The sequence below is a fragment of the Giraffa tippelskirchi genome, chromosome 10 (genome assembly GCF_054371585.1).
Source record: "Giraffa tippelskirchi isolate mGirTip1 chromosome 10, T2T-mGirTip1v1.2.pri, whole genome shotgun sequence".
Lineage (NCBI taxonomy): Eukaryota > Metazoa > Chordata > Mammalia > Artiodactyla > Giraffidae > Giraffa > Giraffa tippelskirchi.
Genome location: NC_137284.1, coordinates 91,311,803 through 91,335,272, shown reverse-complemented (window position 1 = coordinate 91,335,272; position 23,470 = coordinate 91,311,803). Strand labels below are relative to the sequence as shown.

General features: G+C 39.6%; 1 protein-coding gene across 2 annotated transcripts in view; it reads left to right on the top strand.

Moving 5' to 3' along the window:
* Nucleotides 1-1,125: 1,125 nt before the first annotated feature.
* RELN (reelin) overlaps nucleotides 1,126-23,470 on the top strand; it is a 555,021-nt gene continuing 532,676 nt past the window's right edge. For both annotated transcript variants that reach the window (XM_081535825.1, XM_081535826.1), the window contains exon 1: nucleotides 1,126-1,761. In XM_081535825.1, coding sequence (XP_081391951.1) covers nucleotides 1,536-1,761 — 226 coding nt within the window. In that variant the 5' untranslated portion in view covers nucleotides 1,126-1,535. The remainder of the gene's footprint in view (nucleotides 1,762-23,470) is intronic.

Genomic DNA, 23,470 nt, shown 5'->3' with positions numbered 1-23,470 from the left:
GCAACGAAGTAACTATAGAGGTCTCCCCTTGGAAAGATTACATTTTCCCACTCCTCTTTGTCGCTCCTCACCGCCCCCCTCCTCGCCCTCCCATGCAGGCAAAGACACTGTTCCTTCTAATTTTATAATCTCATTTATGTACGTGCGGGTTTATCTGGGCTTGGTGGCGAGCCAAGGTTGGGTGGAGAGAGGCATTAAAACCTGGCAACCTGGCTCCGGATGCCGCAGGGCTCCTGCCAGCCGTCCTCGGTTAAAAACGTGCTTTTTATTTCTCTTCCCCGCAGCCTCCTGTGCAGCAGCTCATTACCACCCGCTTCAATCACCGCTGCCAGCATCGCCCCAGAACATTTCCCCCTCCCCCCGCCCCGTCTCAGGGACATTGGTCGTAGCTGACATTTAAAGGAAATAAACACCGATTTAAAAAATTACAACCATCTCCGCCTGAAGAACCCAGCAGCAATGAATAACAGAACAGTCCAGAAAAGAGCGCCTGTCGGGGCTCAGCTCCGCAAGCCCTTCCCGCCACACAATTCCCCACAGCCGAGCATCACAAATCACCATTTCCAGGCACCACTCGAGGCTGCCAATTCTACTTTCGCTTAATCTCATTTTAAATCCAGCTACAGACGAGGCTCGGTCGCTGCAGCGAGGAGTGGGGCGGGGGTCAGAGGGAGGGACGCAAGACCTAGGTCTGAAAGAAGCGCAGGGGCCCCTCGCGGTTTGGGGTCGCGGGCGGATCCCCAGAACAAATGCGGGCCGCCCAGGCTCCGAGGTGGGCGAGCCCCGAGGGGCGCGAGGCGCAGCCCGCGCAGACAAAGAAGCCGGCGCCAGCACAGGTCCCCACCTCCCTTCTCCTCCTCCGCTCCTCCTCTCAGGAAAAAAAAAAAAGAGGGAAATCTGAGGGCCAAAAGGTGACCGTCCAGTCCTTTTGCTCCTCCAGACATCTGGACGGGAGCGTCTCTCTCTCTGAGGCGTTTAAGTCCCTCAGTGCAGATTCGTGGACTTCGTGGCCCCCGACCCCGCCCGGCGGCCCTTTAGAACGCGAACTGGGCTTCGGCGCCGGGACTCCCGAGAGGCGTGAGCCCAGCGCAGCGCGAGGTGCGGCGAGCAAGCCCGAGTGGGCGGGGGCCAGGCGGGCGCGCGCCGTGCGACGCGCGGGGGCGGGGGAGCGGCCGGGACACGTGTGGCAGCGGCGGGGGGGAGTCGGCGCCCGGGGCTTTAAGAAGGTGTGGAGGGGGGCGGGAGCTTTCCCAGGCCTGGCCGAGGGGCGTCGCGCAGAGGCGGCGGCGGCGCACCGAGGCAGCGACCGTCCCGCTCCCGGCGTCCGCAGCCCGGCCCCGCGCTCCCGCGGGCCAAAGAAACTTTGGGAGCAGCCGTCTCCCGCGGAACTTCCCGGCGGGGCTCGGCGCCCGTGCCCGCTCTACTCCGTCCGCCGCCTTCTCGCATTCTCTCCAAGCGGCTACTCGGTCCCGGCGCCTCCAAAACTGAATGAGAGAGCGGCGCTCGAGGCGCGCGGTGGCGGCGGCGGCGGCGGCATGGAGCGCAGTTCCTGGGCCCCGCGGACTTTCCTCCTGGCGCTGTTGCTGGGGGCGACGCTGAGGGCGCGCGCGGCGGTGGGCTATTACCCCCGCTTTTCGCCATTCTTTTTCCTGTGCACTCACCACGGGGAGCTGGAAGGAGATGGGGAGCAGGGTGAGGTGCTCATTTCCCTGCACATTGCGGGCCACCCCACCTACTACGTTCCAGGACAAGAATACCATGGTAGGTACCTCAGCATCTCCGCTCTCACCGGCCAGCGCAGCTTTGTACCGCTTTCCTTCTTCCCAGGGGCCATTTAAACCTGAACCATGACAACCCTTACCTCAGCTTTGCGCTCGGAGGAGGGAGAGAAAACAAACTTAGTGGGGGAAAGAGTTGCGAGAATTTATTCACCGGTCGCCCCCAACCCCGACTCCACACACTCCCCTCACGCGTCTCCCCGAGAGGAGCTGGTTCTGGGCAGGGAAAGGCCAGAAAATTCGGTCCTCCTCACTCGTGGTTCTGACAGCTGACACTTGAATGAATTCGCGCCTCTTGTTTCCTTAACCCGAGTCCTTGGATTCCAGACCTTTGTCCCTGCTCTCTTTCCCCCTGCAGGGCAGCCGAGTGGCGCTAGGCTTTGCGGACCCGCTGGTGACAGATTGACGCGCCTGGGTCCGCAGCCGTCCCGCCAGTCGCCCGCCCGCCGCAAACTTCCCGCAGCTCCTCAGCCAGGGGTCCTTCTCGATTCCTTCAGAGTAAACGGCCCTCCTGACAGGGAGCGGCTGCTTCCAGCGCTCTATTCTAAAGTGGCGTTGAAAATGTCAGAAAATGGTGTGTTTTTTCTGAGTCTCCTCTTACTTTAACGTGCCTTTTCTTTCTAGAATGATCTCTGTGATGTTTATTAATGATTATGTCTTTTTAATCTGCACAGCTTTAATTTCCAGGTAGGGACTGGAAGTTCCTTATAATTTAAAGGTACCTTTTGAAAATGGATCATTATGGAGCCCTTCATCAAAATTAAACATGATCGGAGAGGTACAACTTAGCTGCAAGCAATAGAATGTTGTGTAGTGCGTGCATTTTTGATGTTTTAAGCTAGTAAATGGAGTATGTGGGAAAATAAGATATTGTCTATTTTCTATTATTTCCTCTGGAACTTCTGAATATTTCACTTCCATGGTGCTTTTAAGCGGCAATAGGCACTATTTAATTAGAATCTCAAGGCAAAAATACTGATACCCAACCAAATAGAAACTGTTGTCTAGTGATTTCATGTTACAGTTTCCCTCTCTTGTGGGCTAACAGTTATTGGCATAGCAGGAGATAATCCACGGAGCAGCTGGCATTTCAGATAAACATGGATATAAAAATGATAAAAAACCTTAAGTTTTCTATTTTAAAAAACCCTTCATATCCGCTTTAGAATGTTCAGTCTAAATGCATGCTAGAGATTTAAAATAGTGCTTTTACAGTTTTCTTGTGGCATGGCGGCAGCCTTGCCTGTAAAGCAGAAGTCTAATTTGGTGGAATTTCAGACTTTGTAATATTAATTTTCTGTAAATAGTCCCCTTTTTTAAAGCACTTACTGTGCTTACTCTCTTCTCAAGAGCAGTCTGATGTTTTCCTGAGTTCATGAGAATCTTTTAAGGAAAAGGACCAGCCAATATAATGGCAACTCAGACCTCACCTGAAAACCAATGGATTGAACCTGTCACTTGGTGTGAGCCTTAGTGAAGGTGTTTGCCTGTATTAACTCTAAGTGAGAGTGGTAGGTAATAGAGTCAAGGCTGGGCTAAAAGATGTGGTTGCAGGTTGTGATAGAAGACCTGTGATAAAACAAAGCCTCATTTCTGCCACCTCTGTTTCCATATCCTTTGTAAGGTGCCAGTATAGAAAACTTAAAAATACCAAAGTATAACATAGCCTTTGCTTTTGCTATGAAACTAGCAAATGTAAGTCAGCCTAAGACTGACCATAATCACATTCTAAGTCTGCAAAGAAATGGATGATAGAGAGTAAGATTGCAGTGTAATACTTACAGTTGCACATTGTGTGGGAAAGTCTCAATTTCTACCTCTTCCATCACTAGAAAAGGTAGAGAAATTTTATTGTGTAAGTTTAAGATGATCAAATCATTCTACACTTTGTGAATGGTTTTTGTAGGATTTTAAATTCCTGTTACCTGTTTTGTTAAATATTTAGATTTTGAAACTGGCTGTAGCTATAGGCCTTCAGTAAGTTTTTCCTTGTAAAATTTTCTACAGGTAGAAGAACTGTTTAAAAATGAAATGATGCTTATACATGTCTCCTTTTCTTATAGACTTTTGGAAATTAATGTTTAAAATTAATTATGTAGCATCTATTTAAGAATTGAACTGATGGTAAGAAATTTTAACCTAATATACTATCGTGGTTAGGTTAGGAGGTTATTTGGCCTTTTTTTTTTTTTTAATTAAGAAATACAAAATATTAGCTTGAGACTTTATTTCTAATTTTTTAAATCTTTAAAATGTAATAGTTACATCAGGAAAACTCTACCTTATCTATGATGTACACTGAACTCAGCATTTGAGGGAATGATTTTGGGGTACAGCTGATGACTGTTACTTTTTTACCTAAAAGAATGCATTGAGACAGAGGTAGTGTGTATCGTGCTATCTAACACAGAACATGACTGGAGATCAGGCTGTGTCAGCTACCCTCTGAGACTTGTGTCTGTGACAGAATATGAGATGGAGAGGCAAATATCAGAGTTCAATATTGTGGGTCTCTATATATGTCATATTTGTTTAAAGATTTTTGTTGAAAATCTTTTGGAAAAAAACACAACAAAAATACAATACAAAGAATTTGAAATCTGTGTATCAGAATTGTCAGATATTCTTATTGTTAAGTATTGTATTCATCTGTTTACAGTTTTGGAAGCTCTACTAATTCTCATCACTTGATCACTTGGCACCTCTGTTGTCAGCTTCTTGTATCTTTTAAATCTGTTGTCTATTACTTTCTTGAGAGGGCATCGTTAGTCACAATGAGCCATGGTGTCTTTGCATGATGAGTTTACAAACTCAGTAGTAAGGGGTTATGGTTGTATATTTAGCAATATATGCCTATGTGTATGTATATCATGTTGAATTAGGAAAGTCTCAGGGTTGGAGTAATTTTTCCTAGAATTTCCTTTTTTTGCACAAATCTCCAAATATGGTCAATTTCCACAGCATGGTTTCCAGGCCCATACTTTAATTTCTTTTTTTTTTGGTAGAAAATTGCAAATGATGGGAAAATAGGAAATGGAAACCTAGATGGTCCAGTCAGGTAGCTGTTCTCTTCCCCAGCCACACCTGGCAATTCACTGCTCCTTCTCCTAAGGACCAGGTCAGTATTGTGAAACAAGCAAAGATTGAGTTGATGTCTACACCTTTTCTTTCCCCCGATAATCTCTCTTCTTCACCCCGACTCCTTAGGTTTTTGTTTAAACCTCCTCCTCCAACCAATCTGTAGTGAATGTGACTTGTCAATGTTTTATTCTCCCACAGTCTTAATTACAACTGTGGAAAGATGTTTTTCCCTTTTTGTTTAAAAGAGTTTGGGCATCATTGAGCAGACAGATAGTATATTTTGAACTAGAAAGACTTAAATAAATCTGACATCCTATAATAAGAAAATGCCTACTCACAGGATGGGCTTTATTCAATCATCAGAAAAGAGATCAGATATAAGAGAAAAAAAAAAACAAACAGACATTATCTGTGAACGCCTAAGTAAATGAGTCTGTGAAAAGTGCCTGAGCTTCCATGAAACAATTTATCTGAATTTCTAAAAAGACTGAAATACCCATTATTACAGTGGCATAAGGTGGGGGAAATGTTCTAATACAGTGAAAAATATCCTCTAAAATATTGATAGAGGAAAAAAAAATCTGTTTTAAGCAGAACTGAATAGGTAATAAAACATGATGCTTTATAAAGGGGATTTGACTGTATTTTGTAAATTTGGTATCACTACTGGTAGTTCTTCCATCCTACATTTTCATTCTGTTATTTATTTAATCATATTGTGGAGTGTGGGAAAACCAATTTCAACTGCTAAAATAGAATGTTTACATAAAAAAGATAAAATCAGGATAAAGTATTTAGGGTATTTTGTTGTAACCATTATTGGTATTATATTATATGTGTTCTGGAATCAACTGGTTGCCACTTAAAAATCAACATTCAAAGGCAGTGCAATATAATGACTTTTCAAGTACTAGAATGATATGTATGTCCGATGCAATTTTTGGTAATATACTCCAGATTAAATTTCTTTCAAGGGAATGATCTTTTTTAAAATTTGAATTAAATAACAGTTATTTGAATTAATATTGCAGTTATTTGAGTTAGCAATTATTTGAATTAATAATTATTTGAATTAATAGCAATGCTGCTGCTAAGTCGCTTCAGTCGTGTCCGACTCTGTGCGACCCCATAGACAGCAGCCCACCAGGCTCCGCCGTCCCTGCGATTCTCCAGGCAAGAACACTGGAGTGGGTTGCCATTTCCTTCTCCAGTGCATGAAAGGGAAAAGTGCAAGTGAAGTTGCTCAGTCATGTCCGACTCTTAGCGACCCCATGGACTGCAGCCCACCAGGCTCCTCTGTCCATGGGATTTTCCAGGCAAGAATACTGGAGTGGGGTGCCATTGCCCTCTCCGTAATAGCAATAGCAGATTGCTAAGGTAACTGGGTTATTGATTGGGTGAGTAGATATTTGTTCTTTATATGTCTCTGACTCTGGAATCAGCATATTTAAACTCAGAATGATTTGTCAAATGCAATTTATAAGTGAACTGCATCTGTGTCCTGCTTGTATATAACTATGAAAACTGAACATTTTAAAGCATTTTCCTCTACTCGTCTTATATTTCATCTCGTGCTCTATGACTTATTTCAAATATGTTTTACTGATGTGCTTCAGATTGTTTCTTAAATCATATAAACATTGATTTAATATATATTCCCTGTGTGAGTTTCAAAAAATTAGGTCTTTAGAATCGTAATTGAAAACATCTAATTTAGGCAGATGTTCTTCAGTCATAGCACTACATTACTAGAAATTATTTAATTAGAATATTTTCCTCTAATTTTTATGAATCTTTATTTTAAACTATTATTTTTGTTTTCGTCAAAAATGGTAAACAATAAAAGTTGTATCATTGTAATTGTATATTTTTTACAGAGCTATCTTATTCCAATAAATTTGTCTTTTCACCTTTAAAAAATGATAGGTGTTTTCACATTTTTTTCCATAAATTAGTTTCATTCAAAAGATAATATCTAGAACTTATCTTTGATTTATTTTTCCCCTGTCTGGAATTGGTCAACTCTATAGATGATCTGGAAATCTTACATTATTAGTTATTTAGGATATATTGCGTATTAAGCCATACTTGTTCTTCTAATGACTTCAGATGACACCTTGACAGTTATTTATTGTGTCTTTAATGTTCACAGATAGTCGCTAATGCACATATATTTGAAATATATTTCAGGTAGCCTTTACACTGGAAAAGCATAAATGAGTTACTGGTACTTTTTAAACACTAGCATTAAAAAAATCTTGTATATATTCTCACACAAAAATATAAAGCTCTTTCTTCTTTTAAAAAAATTCTTTATGTTGTATAAAAATAGAAAAAAATGGATAACCCTACACTCAGTGCTTTTGGTTAGAATGGGTAGATTCAGTGTCCAAAGAAGAAGTGCTTTGAACTATGATTGAGTGATGACATAACACACATATGATAAAGAAAATTCATTTATCTAAATGTTTTGGCTTCAAGGATAACTTGGGTGATTAATCCACCCCTCTCCTACCACACTGATTTTAAAGTTATTTATAAAATAATAAAGCTGTATCAATCTTATTAAACTTAAAGAAGTATTAAAAACACATTTTCAGAAATTGGAACTGAATTTTCAGATATGAAGATTTCTTAATGACCATTCAAACACAAGAATGGTATATTAAAAAAAAAATACTCTTGGCTCTCAGGAAATTCCACGTGAGGTGACCTCACTTTGGTGTCTGTTGTGTAGCTTAGAGAGTAATTTTGCCACAGTCACCTGCCATGCCCATCTCATTGAAGGCAGAGCTTCTGAAGGGTTGAATGCTGTGCCTATGGGTTAACCAATTATTTCTAATGTGTGCTTCTCTAAAACTACACATATTTTTCCTTTTTATTTGATGTCCTGTAGGAGCTAAGTGTAGCAAAAGGATTTGAGGGTGTGTAGAAGGATCACTACAAATGTACAGATGTTGATTTGTGGCTTAAGGCAGCTCTAATTATTCAAAAAATATAATTAGATAGCTTTTGAATGCCACAAAGAGATAGTTATAGGAATTATGAGGTCCCCAAGGAAACATTGAAAACCCAGGTTATCTTTTAATGCTAATTTAGCTTTCCTTAGAAACATAAAAGTTTGTTTGGGAAACAAATTAAATTTTATTGATTAAAGGACTCTTTGAAACTATATGAGAACTCATGAAAATGTTTCGAATAGCCCTGGTTATTGATGTATGCTGGTGCCTGCATACCATGGGACATGAAGATTGAGTGATGGTGGTTTACCAGTAAGTGCTACGCTCACCTCAGAATCGTCATTCTCTGCCTTTCCTGTTCTGCCCCTGTCTCCTTCCACCTGTATCTCACCTGCTTTCTCCCAAGTCCCCTGTCTTCCTCCTCCTATTTTTTTTTTTTTTTTGTATTTTCTTTCTTCTTTTGCTCTTTTCCTCCTCGTCACAGGGCTTTGTCTTCCCTCTCCTCTTCCGTCTTCTTTTCTGCTTCAAGATTTGATTCATTTACTCCTTTAATTCTTTCTCTTTCTTCCTTTCAGATTTACTGTCACTATCTCAACCTCTTTTCTCTCCTCTATAACATGAAAAATACTAGTATATATACAGACAATATGTAATTACCATGTATTTTATTCATTGGATATTTGTAATAATAAAAGTGGATGAGTTGGCTCTTGTATTTCTCTCAAAAACATAGCTTCATCTTTCTGTGACATGCACTTGCCCTTTTTAAAAATCATAGGATAGTTATTCCTAATAGGAAAGTAGGTTCTTCCTCCTACACTGTAAAATCTCTCAGAAGAACTTTCAAGCCAGTAGCTGTTTAATTCTGAGTCAGCTTCTTTCCCCACTGTGAGCTATGGAGTCAAACTGCAGAATCAGAAGTCTGTGCATGGAAGCATATATAAAGCGGTACAGTTTAGGAAAACGCACACTGAATTAGCTTAACTCTAAAAGGCAGGTTGATTTGATGTCTTGAATGCTTGAGTTCAAAAGACTTTCCTAATAAAGGGATGGGCTGTTTCTGTCATCACCTCAGTCACCTCAAGGTATATTCTTTACTTTCTAGTCTCTTTGCTAAGATTTCTAACAGTTGCATAGCTATGAAATAGTGATGCTACCTTTCAGAGTACCTGGCACTTAACAGGTTATAAGGAGGGTAGAGACCTTGGCATGAACACTAGATTGGGAGTCAAGAAGGAAGGTGTGTTGCTCTGGGGTAAGTTCCACAGTCTTTCTTCATTAAAACCTATTTTAGGGACTTCTGTACTGGGTCAAGTGACTCAAGACTCCACACTCCCCATGCAGGGAACCCTTGGTTGGATCCGTAGTCAGAAACTAGGTCCTACATGCTACAACAGTATTCTTGCCTGAAAAATTCCATGGACAGAGGAGCCTGGTGGGGTACAATCCATGGGGTCATAAAGAGCCAGGCACTACTGAGCAAGATAATGGTGGTGGACAAGGAGTTCAGCAGGAACTAAAGGAAATAACTTGAGGTGACTGAGGTGATGATAGAGACCATCCCTTTACTAGAAAATGCTCTATGCAGTCAATGTTTATACCTTGAACAGCTGTATCAGCCCTGGAATACCTTTTATGGACTTCTTGTATCATAAGAGAAATCAGTCAAGTTCTTGTTATTTGCACCTGTGTAACTCTAATTATTTCTTCTAAACGCATAAATGACCTATTTTGCATTCTCTTTTAGATTTGTCCCAATTCTTGTATTGAGCTCTGATTCTCGCATGGAATTGCTTTTGGTCACATTGATGGAACTACGATATTTAGTAAGAAACTTTTGATGGTACATTTTCAGAGTTTCCTTCAAGATGTACTTTTAATACTTCTGCAGGTGGCAAAAGAGTGCATTGTATGCTAACTTCTTACTGATGTTTTGAGAAGGTAACCTGTGCCTGACCTTCAATTTCTGGAGTTTCTTGTAACTGATAATTTATACTAGTGGGTTTGTTTATGAACTTTATTTCCCTTCAGTCCTATCTCTCTAAAATGCAGTATCACCATATGTAAATCCTGTTGACACTTAAAATACTCAGATGTGTGACATAGTTGTGAACATGAGCTCTGCCTCAACCTTAACCTTGTTGTTATGTCTGGCTCAGCCTCTAGGACCAAATCCAGTATTGTCATTTCTCTCTTGCTTGCTGCATATTGACAGAGGAAACAGGCATCTCAGCTTTACCTTTAGGAACATGTAATCTTTTTTGTTTAGGCCACCTTTGTTATGAATGTTGAAATATCCTATGATCATAGTTCCAGATCTTTTCTTACTTCCTTTTTTCATGTAAACACTTCCTGTAACCTCATCCTGCAAAAAATGTTACATATCCAGTGTTTGTGATAGAGGAAAATAAGGAAATTAGTTGGTTGTAGGCCTTTTTTTTTTTTTTTGAAAGATGGGTTCATATTCCCATTCCAGGCACTGATACTATCAAAACATTTTTTAGAAGGTAACTCAGGAACTTAGGAGTAAATTAATAACAACAACATTAACAATAGCAAGCCCTAAAGAAGCTCTTAGTATGTGTCAGGTACTGATCTACATGCTTTGCTACTGCTAAGTCGCTTCAGTCGTGTCCGACTCTGTGCGACCCCATAGATGGCAGCCCACCAGGCTCCCCCGTCCCTGGGATTCTCCAGGCAAGAACACCGGAGTGGGTTGCCATTTCCTTCTCCAATACATCTACATGCTTTATGTATGTTAATTCCTGTAATTTTCACAAGAACCTCATGAGGTGGGTATTGCTATCCTCCTTTTCTGGATGTAAAAACTAAGTCACAGAAAACTAAGTGTTTTGCCCAAGATCATAAAACTGTCATGCAAGAGTGTTCAGTCCGTCTTGCTTCAGAACCCATATTTTTATCTAATACGCATTAATTTTTAGAAATGAGAATTATTTCAAGAAAGGGATAATAAGACATAACAAAAGACATTTTAACAGAGGGAAAATAAGGAAAAGTGAAAGCTAATTTTGTTATTTAAAATAAAGACTGCAAAATGAAACCAGAAAGATTATATCCATGCCAAACAAGACCAGGATTTTATAGTCCTAAGTATTCCTTGACTAGAATCACCTTCCAGGTAAAGCACAAAGCAAAGATATCATTTAGTATACTGTTGACTTAAAAGAGTTAACATGCCTTTAAAGTATCATGAATAGAAATGTAAGAAAGTGATTTGCAAGTTTTGCTGAAATTTATTAACATTTTGATGAATGTAATTTTAGTGAAGATTTTCAAATAAATAGGGAATTTCTTCTCTGACTCACTGTTAGAGCTTGAGTAGGACATGAATACAAGAGGAGAACTGTAAATTTAGATATAGAGACATTTTAAAAGATTTTCGTTGAAGTTCATCTATTTGTAACATATTTCTTTCTTTAGGAAATTCCTTTAAGTGTTACCAGTCTGTGGGTAGAGCCTGTGAAGTTTGGTGCTGGGCTTCACAGTAAAAGTCCTGGTGACAGTCCAGTGTGTTGTGCAGTGTCTGACCTTGCTTGTCAGAGGTGTGCTCTCACAGTGATAGAGACACCAGTGGAATAACGAGTTGCTTTGTACTTGCCTTTGTAGGGTTATTTTTCAGATGTGAATCAGATTTTTAAATATCACTTTCTATTGAGCTTATTTGAATGAGGATGAAAAGGGCCAAGGATCGTCTCCTGCCCTTGTCCCCAAATTAATTCACCTCCTACCAAGGAGGGCAGAGGTCAACTGGAGGTTTGGTGGCAACCAGGTGAGGTGACACATGAATTATGGTAGTAATACCAGTGTTTCCTGATTTGTCACCATTATAATTTATCCTGAAGTTTGTCATCAGATCTGAACAGAGAGCCACTGGCTCCTGATGGGAGCTAAATCAGAGGGTGGAGGACAGATTCAGGCTGGGAGCTTCCTGTGTCAAACCCACAGAGGGCCTGAAGGGAGGAAGGCTTATGCTTTCACTGGGGGAGAAAAATTTGCTTCATTGGACATTAACAAAATGACAGTAGCCTTATAAAGCTATTATCAAAAAGTATAGAGAAGGTCCACATAGAGATCATTTCTTTCCTCAGGCAGGACAGAACAGATGATCTGTTTAGCATTCACTGGTGAGCTGTGCCAAGTTGTAGCTCTAATGGCAGATCCATGAGCCTCCAGGGTGGTGTAGGAAGCCCAGAGGCTAGTTAACTGGGTGACCTGACCTGATACAGGTATTAAACTGTGAATATTTCTCTCAAAGAGGCAGACACTTCAATTCCAAATGAATTGTGAAGCATTTTAAACATACAGAAAACTACAATAAATTAAAATTCAAGATTGGTATCACTAATGAGTACCCAAGGGATACCTATCTGTATCTGTTGAAGTAAAATGCAAATGCTCTGGAGATCAAGGTCTTCACAATTGTTAAAATAATGCTTAATTGATTTGACCCACATTGCTGAGTGATTTTTGCACGTCTATACAAGTTTGTCCTGTCTCAGCTATGCCAGGGGTTCCCACGTATTTCTACAATATAATGGAAAACATGGAGGCTCTGCAAACATGAAAGAGGAGGAAATCTTGAATGAGGTACAGGCTCGGTTGTCATCTTGCAGAAACAACTGGTAAAAAACAAAGTTCATTACTTTGGTTAATTAAAGACATATTTCCAGTGAATAAAAAGAATGTTTCTTCTTAAAAGTATTTGTCAGTGAAAGATTTATATTGAAATTTAGGTGGGCTATTGAAATATTACCAAATAAAACGATTTCTTAAGCCTTTGTTTTGGTTACAATAGCCTCTAAACCTTTGTTTTTACTTATGTTGTGACATGGACCCACATGAAAATTTATGTTTTATTATGAGCTACCATAGAGCTGTACAGTTTGGAGAAGGGCAGGTGTGCCAGAGTACCCCGGCTGCCAGCCACAGAAACTGGTTCTGGCGAACGTGGGCTAAAGGAATTCATTAATAGGAAGGAAGTGGTTTAGAATGGAAGGAAAATCCCCCCACCCCCATTTTCAGGCGTTTCTGGCCCCACAGCTTGGATGAAACCTCTCCAACTCCTTTGCTTTCTTGTTGTCAATAAATTCTAATTCCTGGGACCACAAGTTTCATTGACTGACCTGGGCTATGGCCATCTCACTGAGATGGATGTTAAGATCAGAGGGGTATCTCTTTCTGAAGGAAAATTCAGGTTCTGTTACCCCAGAGAAGGAGAAATGAGTCTAAGGCAGCCAGAAACAACAGATGAGTGGCACAATATTCACGATACATACTTAAGGGGAGAAAAAAGTGTAAAATGACCTCTGGGAAAGAAAGTATTGACACACAGGCCATATGGAGAAGCAGTGTTCCCTGGGGTCCTATCGCATTCTTCATTATATGTGAAGATTTTAGCAATGTTTTGAGGGCAAGTGTCGAAGGGCAGAATTATCTTTTTATTATGGATATAGCTCCAACCTAAAAATGACTTACCATGCTTTTGTGTTCTTATAAAAGTATCTGATTCTCTTTTCAAAGCTGCACACTGCAATACAGACTGCCTGTCCTTGTACAGGAAACCCAGATTCTCTGACATGTGTACACTTTTCTCTCTACCTCAGTCTCTGAGGGATCTTAGATTCAATGATCTGTAAGGGAATATTAAAGGTAAATTAATGAGTACATGCCTCTGCCTTCATGCATTGCTGTAGACAAACCATCCTGATATTCACTAGGAAGATGTCAAAATGTCTCTGTCTTCTTTTGCCCTTTATTCTTCTCCTCCTTCACTCTGTGGTGTTGGGGCACCCAGGGCTCTGTCCTTTCTCCTTTTCTCTTTTTCATCTGTCCTATTTCCTCAAGGATGCCATCCATTATGATGCTTTAAGTGCCATCTATATGTTGGTGACTCTTTCCTGACTTCCTGAATTCCTCTCTCTTACACCCCAGTCAGTATCTCCACTTGGATGTCTGCTGGCATCTCAAACTTAATATACCCCCAAATGAGCTTCTTATATCCCCTAACCCTGCCACCCCCAGAGTAGCTCCTCCTCAAGTCTCATCTCCTTTTTTGCCAACTGAGTCATTATAGTTGTTCAGTCCCCAAACTGTTCTTTCCCTAACATTCCACATCTGATCCCAAGTCCAGCTAGCTTTACGCTAATACATACCCAGAATCTGCCATGGCCACCATCCCCTCACACCTGGATTACAACAGGCTGCTGATCACTTCTCCTGCTTCAGTGCTTGTCACCTTCATTCTAGTCTTAACACAGCAGCCAGAGTGATTCAGTTCAAACCAACCCTCTGCTCCACACCTAGGGCGACCATCCAATCCACCAAGTTGCCTGTAACAGCTCTGGGTCTGCCTCTGTTTTCCCAACAATATTGCCTGAATTTGAAAGATAAAATCTTTTGTAATTCTATCCATCCTTTTTGTTGTTCCCCTTCTCCCTGAGAAAAAGAGAAAATCCTTGGCATGGCCTTGAAGGCCCATAGCACTTGGCCCCATTGTAACTTTTCTGACCTCATATCCTACTACTTTCCTCTGAAATTATGTAGGCCTCTTTTTTTGTTCTTTAAACACATAAGGGGCTCAGTTCTGTCTCAGAACTTTTGCACTGTCTGTTCCCCTTTCTAGCATGCTATTCCCCAGATAGCCCCATGCTCCCTCCCTTCCTGTCTTCAAACATCCCTTTTTCACCAAGTTTCTCCCTGTCTATAGTCTTTAAAGCTTAGTCTCCCCCCTCCTCAATATTCCATATTCCTGTGGACTGCTTTATTTTCCTTCATAGGTGTTATCATCACCTATGTAGTTTACTCTTTACCTTGTTTGCTTTCTGTGACCCTCAGAATAATGCCTTTAAGTTCCACCAAGGCAGGGATTTTTGTCTGTTGTGTTTGCTGCTCTGTTTCCTGTGCCTAGGATAGTGCCTAGCTTACAGCAGACATGTAAAACATTTTGATTTAATGAATTAATGAGCAAAAATAGCACTTGAGAACTCTGTCTAATTTCAATTATGTTTAAAATTGTTATGTGAAAGTGATATTCAAAATAATCAAGAGGAAAATTTCTAAAAAATGGATTTGTGAGTACAATTTGGCCTTTTGAATCCATGATAACAATGTTTTAAAAAATGTAAAAACCATGTTTCTACTTTCCCACCCTCCAAACTTACAACATTCTCATGACTTTTCTGAAACTGTGCAACTCTATTTATAGTAGTCTGTTGGATTGGCTTTGCTTTAACTATATGTTAGCATATCCAAAAAAGTTCTCATAGCAATTAGTGACTACAATTATTAATAGAAACTATAATAGACTTGAAGCTCTTATTCCCAGAAGCTCCTCTGTGCTGCACCATAAATAAATTTGAAGCAATTTTGATGAATGGGTAGATAGTTTGCATTTAAATTTTCATCTGAATGGGAATAAATAATGGGAAGAACAGAGACCGAAATAGCTTGGCTTCGTGCTCAACAGATATGTAGGAACCTTAAAGAAAACACACAAAAAAAGGAAACAAAAGGCTTCTCAAAAGATTTCATCTTTGAAAAGAACTCTATTTGGGCAATGATGAATATATGAAGGGAACAACAGCTGAGAATTCTGGCTCTTCATTACATTTGATTTATTGATACCTTGTAAGTTGAGATCACCAGAGGTTCCAAACATGAATTACGGATTTCAACATGAATGTTGCCAGGAGTTGTTAGTGAGAATTGCTTCCTCTTATAGATAAGATTGAAGATTCTTTCCCCTACTCTATTTCTGATATATGTGGCTACTTTAATTTATAAAGTATCTTTTGAAATCAGAGGAAACTTAGCTCTTAGGGATTTATGGTTGTGGACGGCACACGAGCTGGTTAATTCTGGACTTTGCAGTTTCAAGCTTTGTGGCCTAGAGCAAGTGATCTCACCTCTCTGTGTCTCAGTTTTCCCTTCTGACAGTGATGATAATACCTGGCTCATGGGTTTGTTAAGAAATTTCAGTGACAGAGTACATATAAAGAGCAACCCAGTGCCTGACACAGAAAATAATGTTAGGTATTACTGTTGTCATGTACTTGCTGACACTTTTTCCTGTGAGTAAACAGATCTATATTGACAAAAATAGGATTTATAATCTTTTTTACTTTAGCATTATGTGCTCATTTTATTGGTATTTTTCAAAATATGTATAATTCTAAGACAGGCATAATACTTTATTGAATGGCATAATTTAATTATAAATAGCATAATTATAGCATAATTTCATAGCAAAATTATATAAATAGCAAAATTATATAATAGCATAATTATAAATAGCATAATTTATAAATTTATAAATGTTTGACATTTTTGTCATTTTCATTTTGTTTTCAGTGTTCTAAACACTATGGTGAATATTTTTATACATCTTTCTAAATTTGGCACAATTCTTCCCCCCCACCCCCTGGTTGTGGTTTTATTTTCATTTTTGTCATGAATTTTTATTTGTAGATTATGTCAGTAAATTTATGAAAACAGATATATTTTTGTTTCTTTTGTTCTCTCATATTGCTTTTGTGCTTGGGGAATCTTTTCCTACTCAGAGACAAGATAAATATTTGCATAAATATTTTCCCTATCCTATTTTAAATTATGGATTATCATAACTCTATGCATTGTTAGTGTATTGATTTCATTTGTTTATGTTTCTTTTCTTGTGAGGCAAGTGGATCCCCCAGAACCACAAAGGACTCGATGTTGATACAGTAACCTTCTACCATTACCTGCTTTGTCTTAGGCACTATTCAAAATGCTTTTGAAAAAGCTGTCCCATATACCATGTGTACTGAATTATTGCTACTGATCACGGTTGTGGCGTGCAAATGTCAGGTGCCTTTACTTAAGCCTTTCAGGGAACCTTTGCTTTTTTTCAGCAGGATTTAGCTCACTCTCCTGCACAGAATTCTTTTGGGGATTCTAATATTGTCAACTGTGAGATCATGGGGTCAGAAATTGCTGACATCAGGAACTACTCTTTTGCTGATGGTACCTTTTCTGAGTGCCAATCATAAAAGCATTTCTATCTAATCTTGTATCACATATGTATTATCTTATGCCTAGGTACATTAGCACTGTATGAAGTATCTACCTTCTTTTTTATCAAAGAAAATGTTAATAAACCAGAAGTGCCCACATATGAAATGCGGAGTGTGTAGGTTTCTTATTCTTTCTAATTTAGCTCTTAAGCTACTTCTGTTACTCTCAGACTTCATTTTATCTTTTTTTTGTGGGGGTAAGCTTCTGTCTGACAGTGATGCTGTAGCTCATCATGGCCTTCTTTCTCCCTAAATCTAGGGGTGTTAAACTTCAGGAATCCATAGTGGATGAGTGCCCCCTCTGTTCTAAACAGAAATCAGGTGACTGCTGCCAGCAGTCGTGACATGGAATCTTCCTATACCTCACCTGCATTCCATTCCTGTCAGTGCATTTCAGGGAGATAATACCGCACCTCTTTGCCCTGTAATTCTAGGCAATGTTCAGTGGGAAAATTTAGCAAATTAAGTTATATGAACCTGTGAAATCCTCTTTGAGATGTTCCTCAGGACTGAATCCTTGCAGTGTGAGAGAGGAACGTATCTCTAAATCTAATTTCTTGTTTATAAGCAGTCATATGTTTTGACTGGATATGTACATTCAGACAGAAATGGGATCAAACTATACCTGCCAGCTGGCTTTTTTCACTCAGCTTATATTTTCAGTATCATGCAATAATTGCAGAGCTTCATCTTTGTTTAGTGACTACATAGTATTATATTGTATGGATATATACAAACATACAGTTGACATGCTGACATACAGCATGGCTTTGAACTGCATGAGTCCACTTATGTGTGGATTTTTTTCAATAAGTATAGTATGTACTGCTGTACCATGTGTTCTGAGGCTGGTTGAATCTACAGATACAGAACCATGGATATAGCAGACCAATTATAAAGTTATGCGTAGATTTTCAACTGAGTAGGGAGTAGGTGCCCCAGCCCCTTGTTGTTCAAGGGTCAACTGTAGAAGGGTCAGCTGGAAAAGACTCTTGAGAGTCCTTTGGATAGCAGGGAGATCAACCCAGTCAATCCTAAAGGAAATCAACTGTGAATGTTCATTGGAAGGACTGACACTGAAACAGAAGCTCTAATACTTTGGCCACCTGATGTGAAGAGCTAACTCACTGGAAAAGAACCCTTATGCTGGGAAAAATAGAGGGTAAAGGAGAATGGGGCGACAGAGGATGAAGTGACTGGATGGCGTCACCAACTCAATGGACATGAGTTTGAGCGAACTCAGGGAGATAGTGAAGGGCAGGGAAGCCTGGCATGCTATAGTCAGTGGGGTTGCAAAGATTTGGACATGACAGTGACTAGACAACAACAGCAACTGTTTTTAATTCCCTCTAATATTATACTCAAGTTTGGGATAATAAATACAAAATTGCAAGAGTCTTTTTTTAATTCATGTTTATCACTCACTGATGTGCAAATATTCTCACAATATAAATAACTAAAACTGAATTTCTGGTTCAAAATCTATTAAGAACACTAAAATACTAATACCTACTCTCAAATTGTTCTCCAAAAAAATTATATTAGTTTACACATTGTCCAGTAACCTATCTGCACACACACACACACACACACACCCCAGTACTCAGTGATACAATTATTTTTAGTATTCACTAAACTATTGGTTTGAAAAATAGTATTTTTAAATCATTTTATTTTTGCTTCTTTGATTATTAGAGGGTTAGAAGACTTTTGTATGTCTCATAACTGATTGTATGTGTGATCCTTTGTGTGTATCTGTTAGATCCTTTACTCATTTTTCTATTTTAAAGTTCCCCCTTTTCATTGGTTTGAAGAAATATTTATTAATATTAGTCATCCTTTGTAATAAATATTACAAGTATTTTTCCCCAGTTTGTTCGTTAGCTTTTGATTTTTATGTAGTCAAACCAATCTGTTGTCTTCTGTTTTCAGAGAGGAATGACAATTGTTAGTGGTATGATCCCTGGACTCAGACATACCTGAATTGTAGTCCTGAATCTGCTACTTTGTTTTAATAGTTGATTCTCATTGTATGTGATAGTTTTATTCTATAACATCTCTGGGAACACTGAATTAAATACTGAACTGTGGTTCCTAGAAGAAATATAGAGTTAGATTCCTGTGAGCCTCTGGTCACATTTTCATAACAGATCAATACATGTTTTATGTTTATTTCTGTTTAAAGATACCTTATTGAATATACGCTGCTGATTCATTAACATTGAACTCATGGCCAGCAGTACTGTAATTCACACATAAACATATCTTCTCTGTTAGACACATCACAGCCTTCTTGCTCTTAGGAGTGCTAGACAGCACTCCAGCACTGTGTGTGTCGGGGGCGGGGGGAATTTTCAGAAGCGAAATCACCAACAAAAAGCACAAAAATGTGAAAATGTGGCTAAATAAGAACTTGGAAAGGATACTTGTTTACAGTATGAGAGTTGAAATAAAAAGGCAGACACTTGCCTTGTTCAGCCTCAGCTGGGACTGTGCATATTAGACGACTCAGATTTGTTGCCACTCTGTGCATGTGAATGACTGTGGAAGTGCCCTAAGTATTGTTTTTGGAGTTACAAGTAAATTTTAGAGAGTCGGTGAATTAACAAGCATGGAATCTGTGAATAATGAAGGTCGACTGTATACAATGCTGTGAAAGTTACTTAACATCTCTAAGTCCCATTTCATTATATGTAAAAGGAAGACTTACATTGTGACATGACATAGTGAGATATATTTGGTATATAATAAGCTGGTAAATGTTAGCTGCAATCAGTATTGTATGATTTCGTTCTTTAGTGTTGTGCATACAGAAAGCTTCCTGAACCCTCAGATTATGAAAACATTCTTATATTCTCTCTTAGTCATTTTGTTTTTGTATTTAATTCTCAAATCAGTTGGACTTCTTTCATGTCTGGGAAGTATGGTACTGATATAATGTTTTCCTATGTGTTCTGTCAGTTTCCTCACTACCATTCCTTGAATAGAACATTTTCCTTCTATTAATTCTCTTTTTTAAACCACTAATTCTTAAGTATTTTATTCTATAGTGCAAGTGATCTTTTACAGTACACCTTTTAGTTGACCATTTCTAGTATATAGGAATGCTATTGATTTTTATATATTTTGTATGTAGGTGTTTTATTGAGCTCTCTGAATGTTTTTACCAATATTTAGAAAGGTCAATTTTCTTCCATTTTTAAGAGGTACTTTTAAAGCACTGGGAAAATGAATAAGAAAGGATGGAGGAAGAAGACAAATTGCATACGGACCAGGAAGGGGTCACAACAACTTAATTTTAATGAAGTATAAATTTTAATTTTAATTAACTTGATCTTGGTGGGAAAAAAAGGAAAACAATAGAATGGGAAAGACTAGAGATCTCTTCAAGAAAATTAGATATACCAAGGGAAGATTTCATGCAAAGTTGGGCACAATAAAGGACAGAAATGGTATGGACCTAACAGAAACAGAAGATATTAAGAAGAGGCGGCAAGAATACACAGAAGAACTGTACAAAAAAGATCTTCATGACCCAGATAATCACGATGGTGTGATCACTCACCTAGAGCCAGACATGCAGGAATGCGAACTCAAGTGGGCCTTAGGAAGCATCACTATGAACAAAGCTAGTAGGGGTGATGGAATTCCTGTTGAGCTATTTCAAATCCTAAAAGATGATGCCATGAAAGTGCTGCACTCAGTATGCTAGAAAAATCTGGAAAATTCAGCAGTGGCCACAGGACTGGAAAAGGTCAGTTTTCATTCCAATCCCAAACAAAGGCGATGCCAATGTTTGCTCAAACTAACGCACAATTGCACTCATCTCACATGCTAGTAAAGTAATGCTCAAAATTCTCCAAAGCAGGCTTCAACAGTACATGAACTGTGAACTTCCAGATGTTCAAGCTGGATTTAGAAAAGGCAGAGAGACCAGAGGTCAAATTGCCAACATTTGCTGGATCATCGAAAAAGCAGAGAGTTCCAGAAAACATCTATTTCTGCTTTATTGACTATGCCAAAGTCTTTGACTGTGTGGATCACAGCAAACTGTGGAAATTCTTAAAGAGATGGGAATACCAGACTACTTGACCTGCCACTTAAGAAATGTGTATGCAGGTCAGGAAACAACAGTTAGAACTGGGCATGGAACAACAGACTGGTTCCAAATAGGAAAAGGAGTATGTCAAAGCTGTATATTGTCACCCTGCTTATTTAACTTCTATGCAGAGTACATCATGAGAAATGCTAGGCTGGAAGAAGCACAAGCTGGAATTAAGATTGCTGGGAGAAATATCAATAACCTTAGATACGCAGATGATACCACCCTTATGGCAGACAGTGAAGAAGAAATAAAGAGCCTCCTGATGAAAGTGAAAGAGGAGAGTGAAAAAGTTGGCTTAAAGCTCAACGTTCAGAAAACTAAGATCATGGCATCTGGTCCTATCACTTCATGGGAAATAGATGGGGAAACAGTGGAAACCGTGTCAGACTTTATTTTGGGGGACTCCAAAAATCACTGCTGATGGTGATTGCAGCCATGAAATTAAAAGACGCTTACTTCTTGGAAGGAAAGTTATGACCAACCTAGACAGCATATTAAAAAGCAGAGACATTACTTTGTCAACAAAGGTCCATCTAGTCAAAGCTATGGTTTTTCCAGTGGTCATGTATGGATGTGAGAGTTGGATGGTGAAGAAAGCTGAGCACCGCAGAATTGATGCTTTTGAACTGTGGTGTTGGAGAAGACTCTTGAGAGTCCCTTGGACTGCAAGGGGATCCAACTAGTCCATCCTAATGGAAATCAGTCCTGAATATTCATTGGAAGGACTGATGCTGAAACTCTAATACTTTGGCCATCTTATGTGAAGAACTGACTCATTTGAAAAGACCCTGATGCTGGGAAAGGTTGAAGGCGGGAAGAAAAGGGGATGACAGAGGATGCGATGGTTGGGTGGCATTACCGACTCCTTGGATATGAGTTTAAGTAAACTTCGGGAGTTGGTTATGGACAGGGAGGCCTGGCTTGCTGCAGTCCATGGGGTCGCAAAGAATCAGACATGACTGAGCTACTGAACTGAACTGGAAAAAAAAAAGTATTTCCAGCAGGTAATTAGAGCCTTACAAATAGCTGTGAAAAGAAGAGAAGCAAAAAGCAAAAGAGAAAAGGAAAGATGTACCCATTTGAATGCAGAGTTCCAAAGAATATCGAGGAGAGATAAGAAAGCCTTTCTCAGTGATTAGTGCAAAGAAATAGAAGGAAACAATAGAATGGGAAAGACTAGAGATCTCTTCAAGAAGATTAGAGATACCAAGGGAAGATTTCATACAAAAATGCTCAACAAAGGACAGAAAGGGTATGGACCTATCAGAAACAGAAGATATTAAGAAGAGGTGGCGAGAATACACAGAAGAACTGTACAAAAAAGATCTTCATGACCCAGATAATCACGATGGTGTGATCACTCACCTAGAGCCATACATGCAGGAATGTGAAGTCAAGTGGGTCTTAGGAAGCATCACTATGAACAAAGCTAGTAGGGGTGATGGAATTCCAGTTGAGCTGTTTCAAATCCTAAACGATGATGCTGTGAAAGTGCTGCTGCACTCAATATGCCAGCAAATTTGGAAAATTCATCAGTGGCCACAGGACTGGAAAAGGTCAGTTTTCATTCCAATCCCAAAGAAAGGCAATGCCAAAGAATGCTCAAACTACCACACAGTTGCACTCATTTCGCACTAGTTTTCTTCTGGGACATCTGAGAATGGGGCCACCTACTCACTGCTGTCACATAATGGATTCCTCTGTTCCTCCTCAGTTATTTCTCACAGGGTACCAGCTCATCCTCAGTAGTGAGTGAGTGCTGGTGCCTGAGATCTGGATGTGAAACCAACCCATAAAAGGCAATCAGTTTATTGCCACATAGACATAGTACATATTAATATTTGTGACATATACTTAGATTTTTAAAAGAAATAAAACAACAGTGATTTAGAAACCTTCCTTTTCCCCCAACCAATGGTACTCCCACCCACAACCCACCTGAGCAGCCTAGGGATAGCCAATGTACTCAAGTGGGCTTGTAGCCATAAGGTTATTTTGATAACAAAAAAAGAGATAATGTGTATGAAAACTCCTAACCTAGATAACCAGTGATGTAAACTTAATTTAAGCCTTTAATCTGTTTATTCACTAGGGATTAAAATACTGGCTTCACTTATTCGAGAGGGTGACAAATCATTATGTGGAAATGTTTTGTATTTGTAAAGTGATACAGAAATGTAGGGCATTGTTGCTGTTACCATCATTAATATCATCAGTATCATCATCATCTAGTTTTAAGGTCTGCCTTATGATTGCAGCTAATTATGGAGGAAAAGCAGGGTGGGAAGAGGGAGTAAAGCAAAGACAGAGGAAAGAGAAGGAGCAGAGAGAGAGACAGACATAACAGAAAAGAAAATGGGGAGGGAAGAAAAAAGATGCAAGCAGAAGGAGAGGGAGAGAGGGAAAGAATATCCTGCATAATGCAGCTGCAGCGTCGCTCAGTCTTCAGATTGTCTTGTTGTTGCCATCACTGGC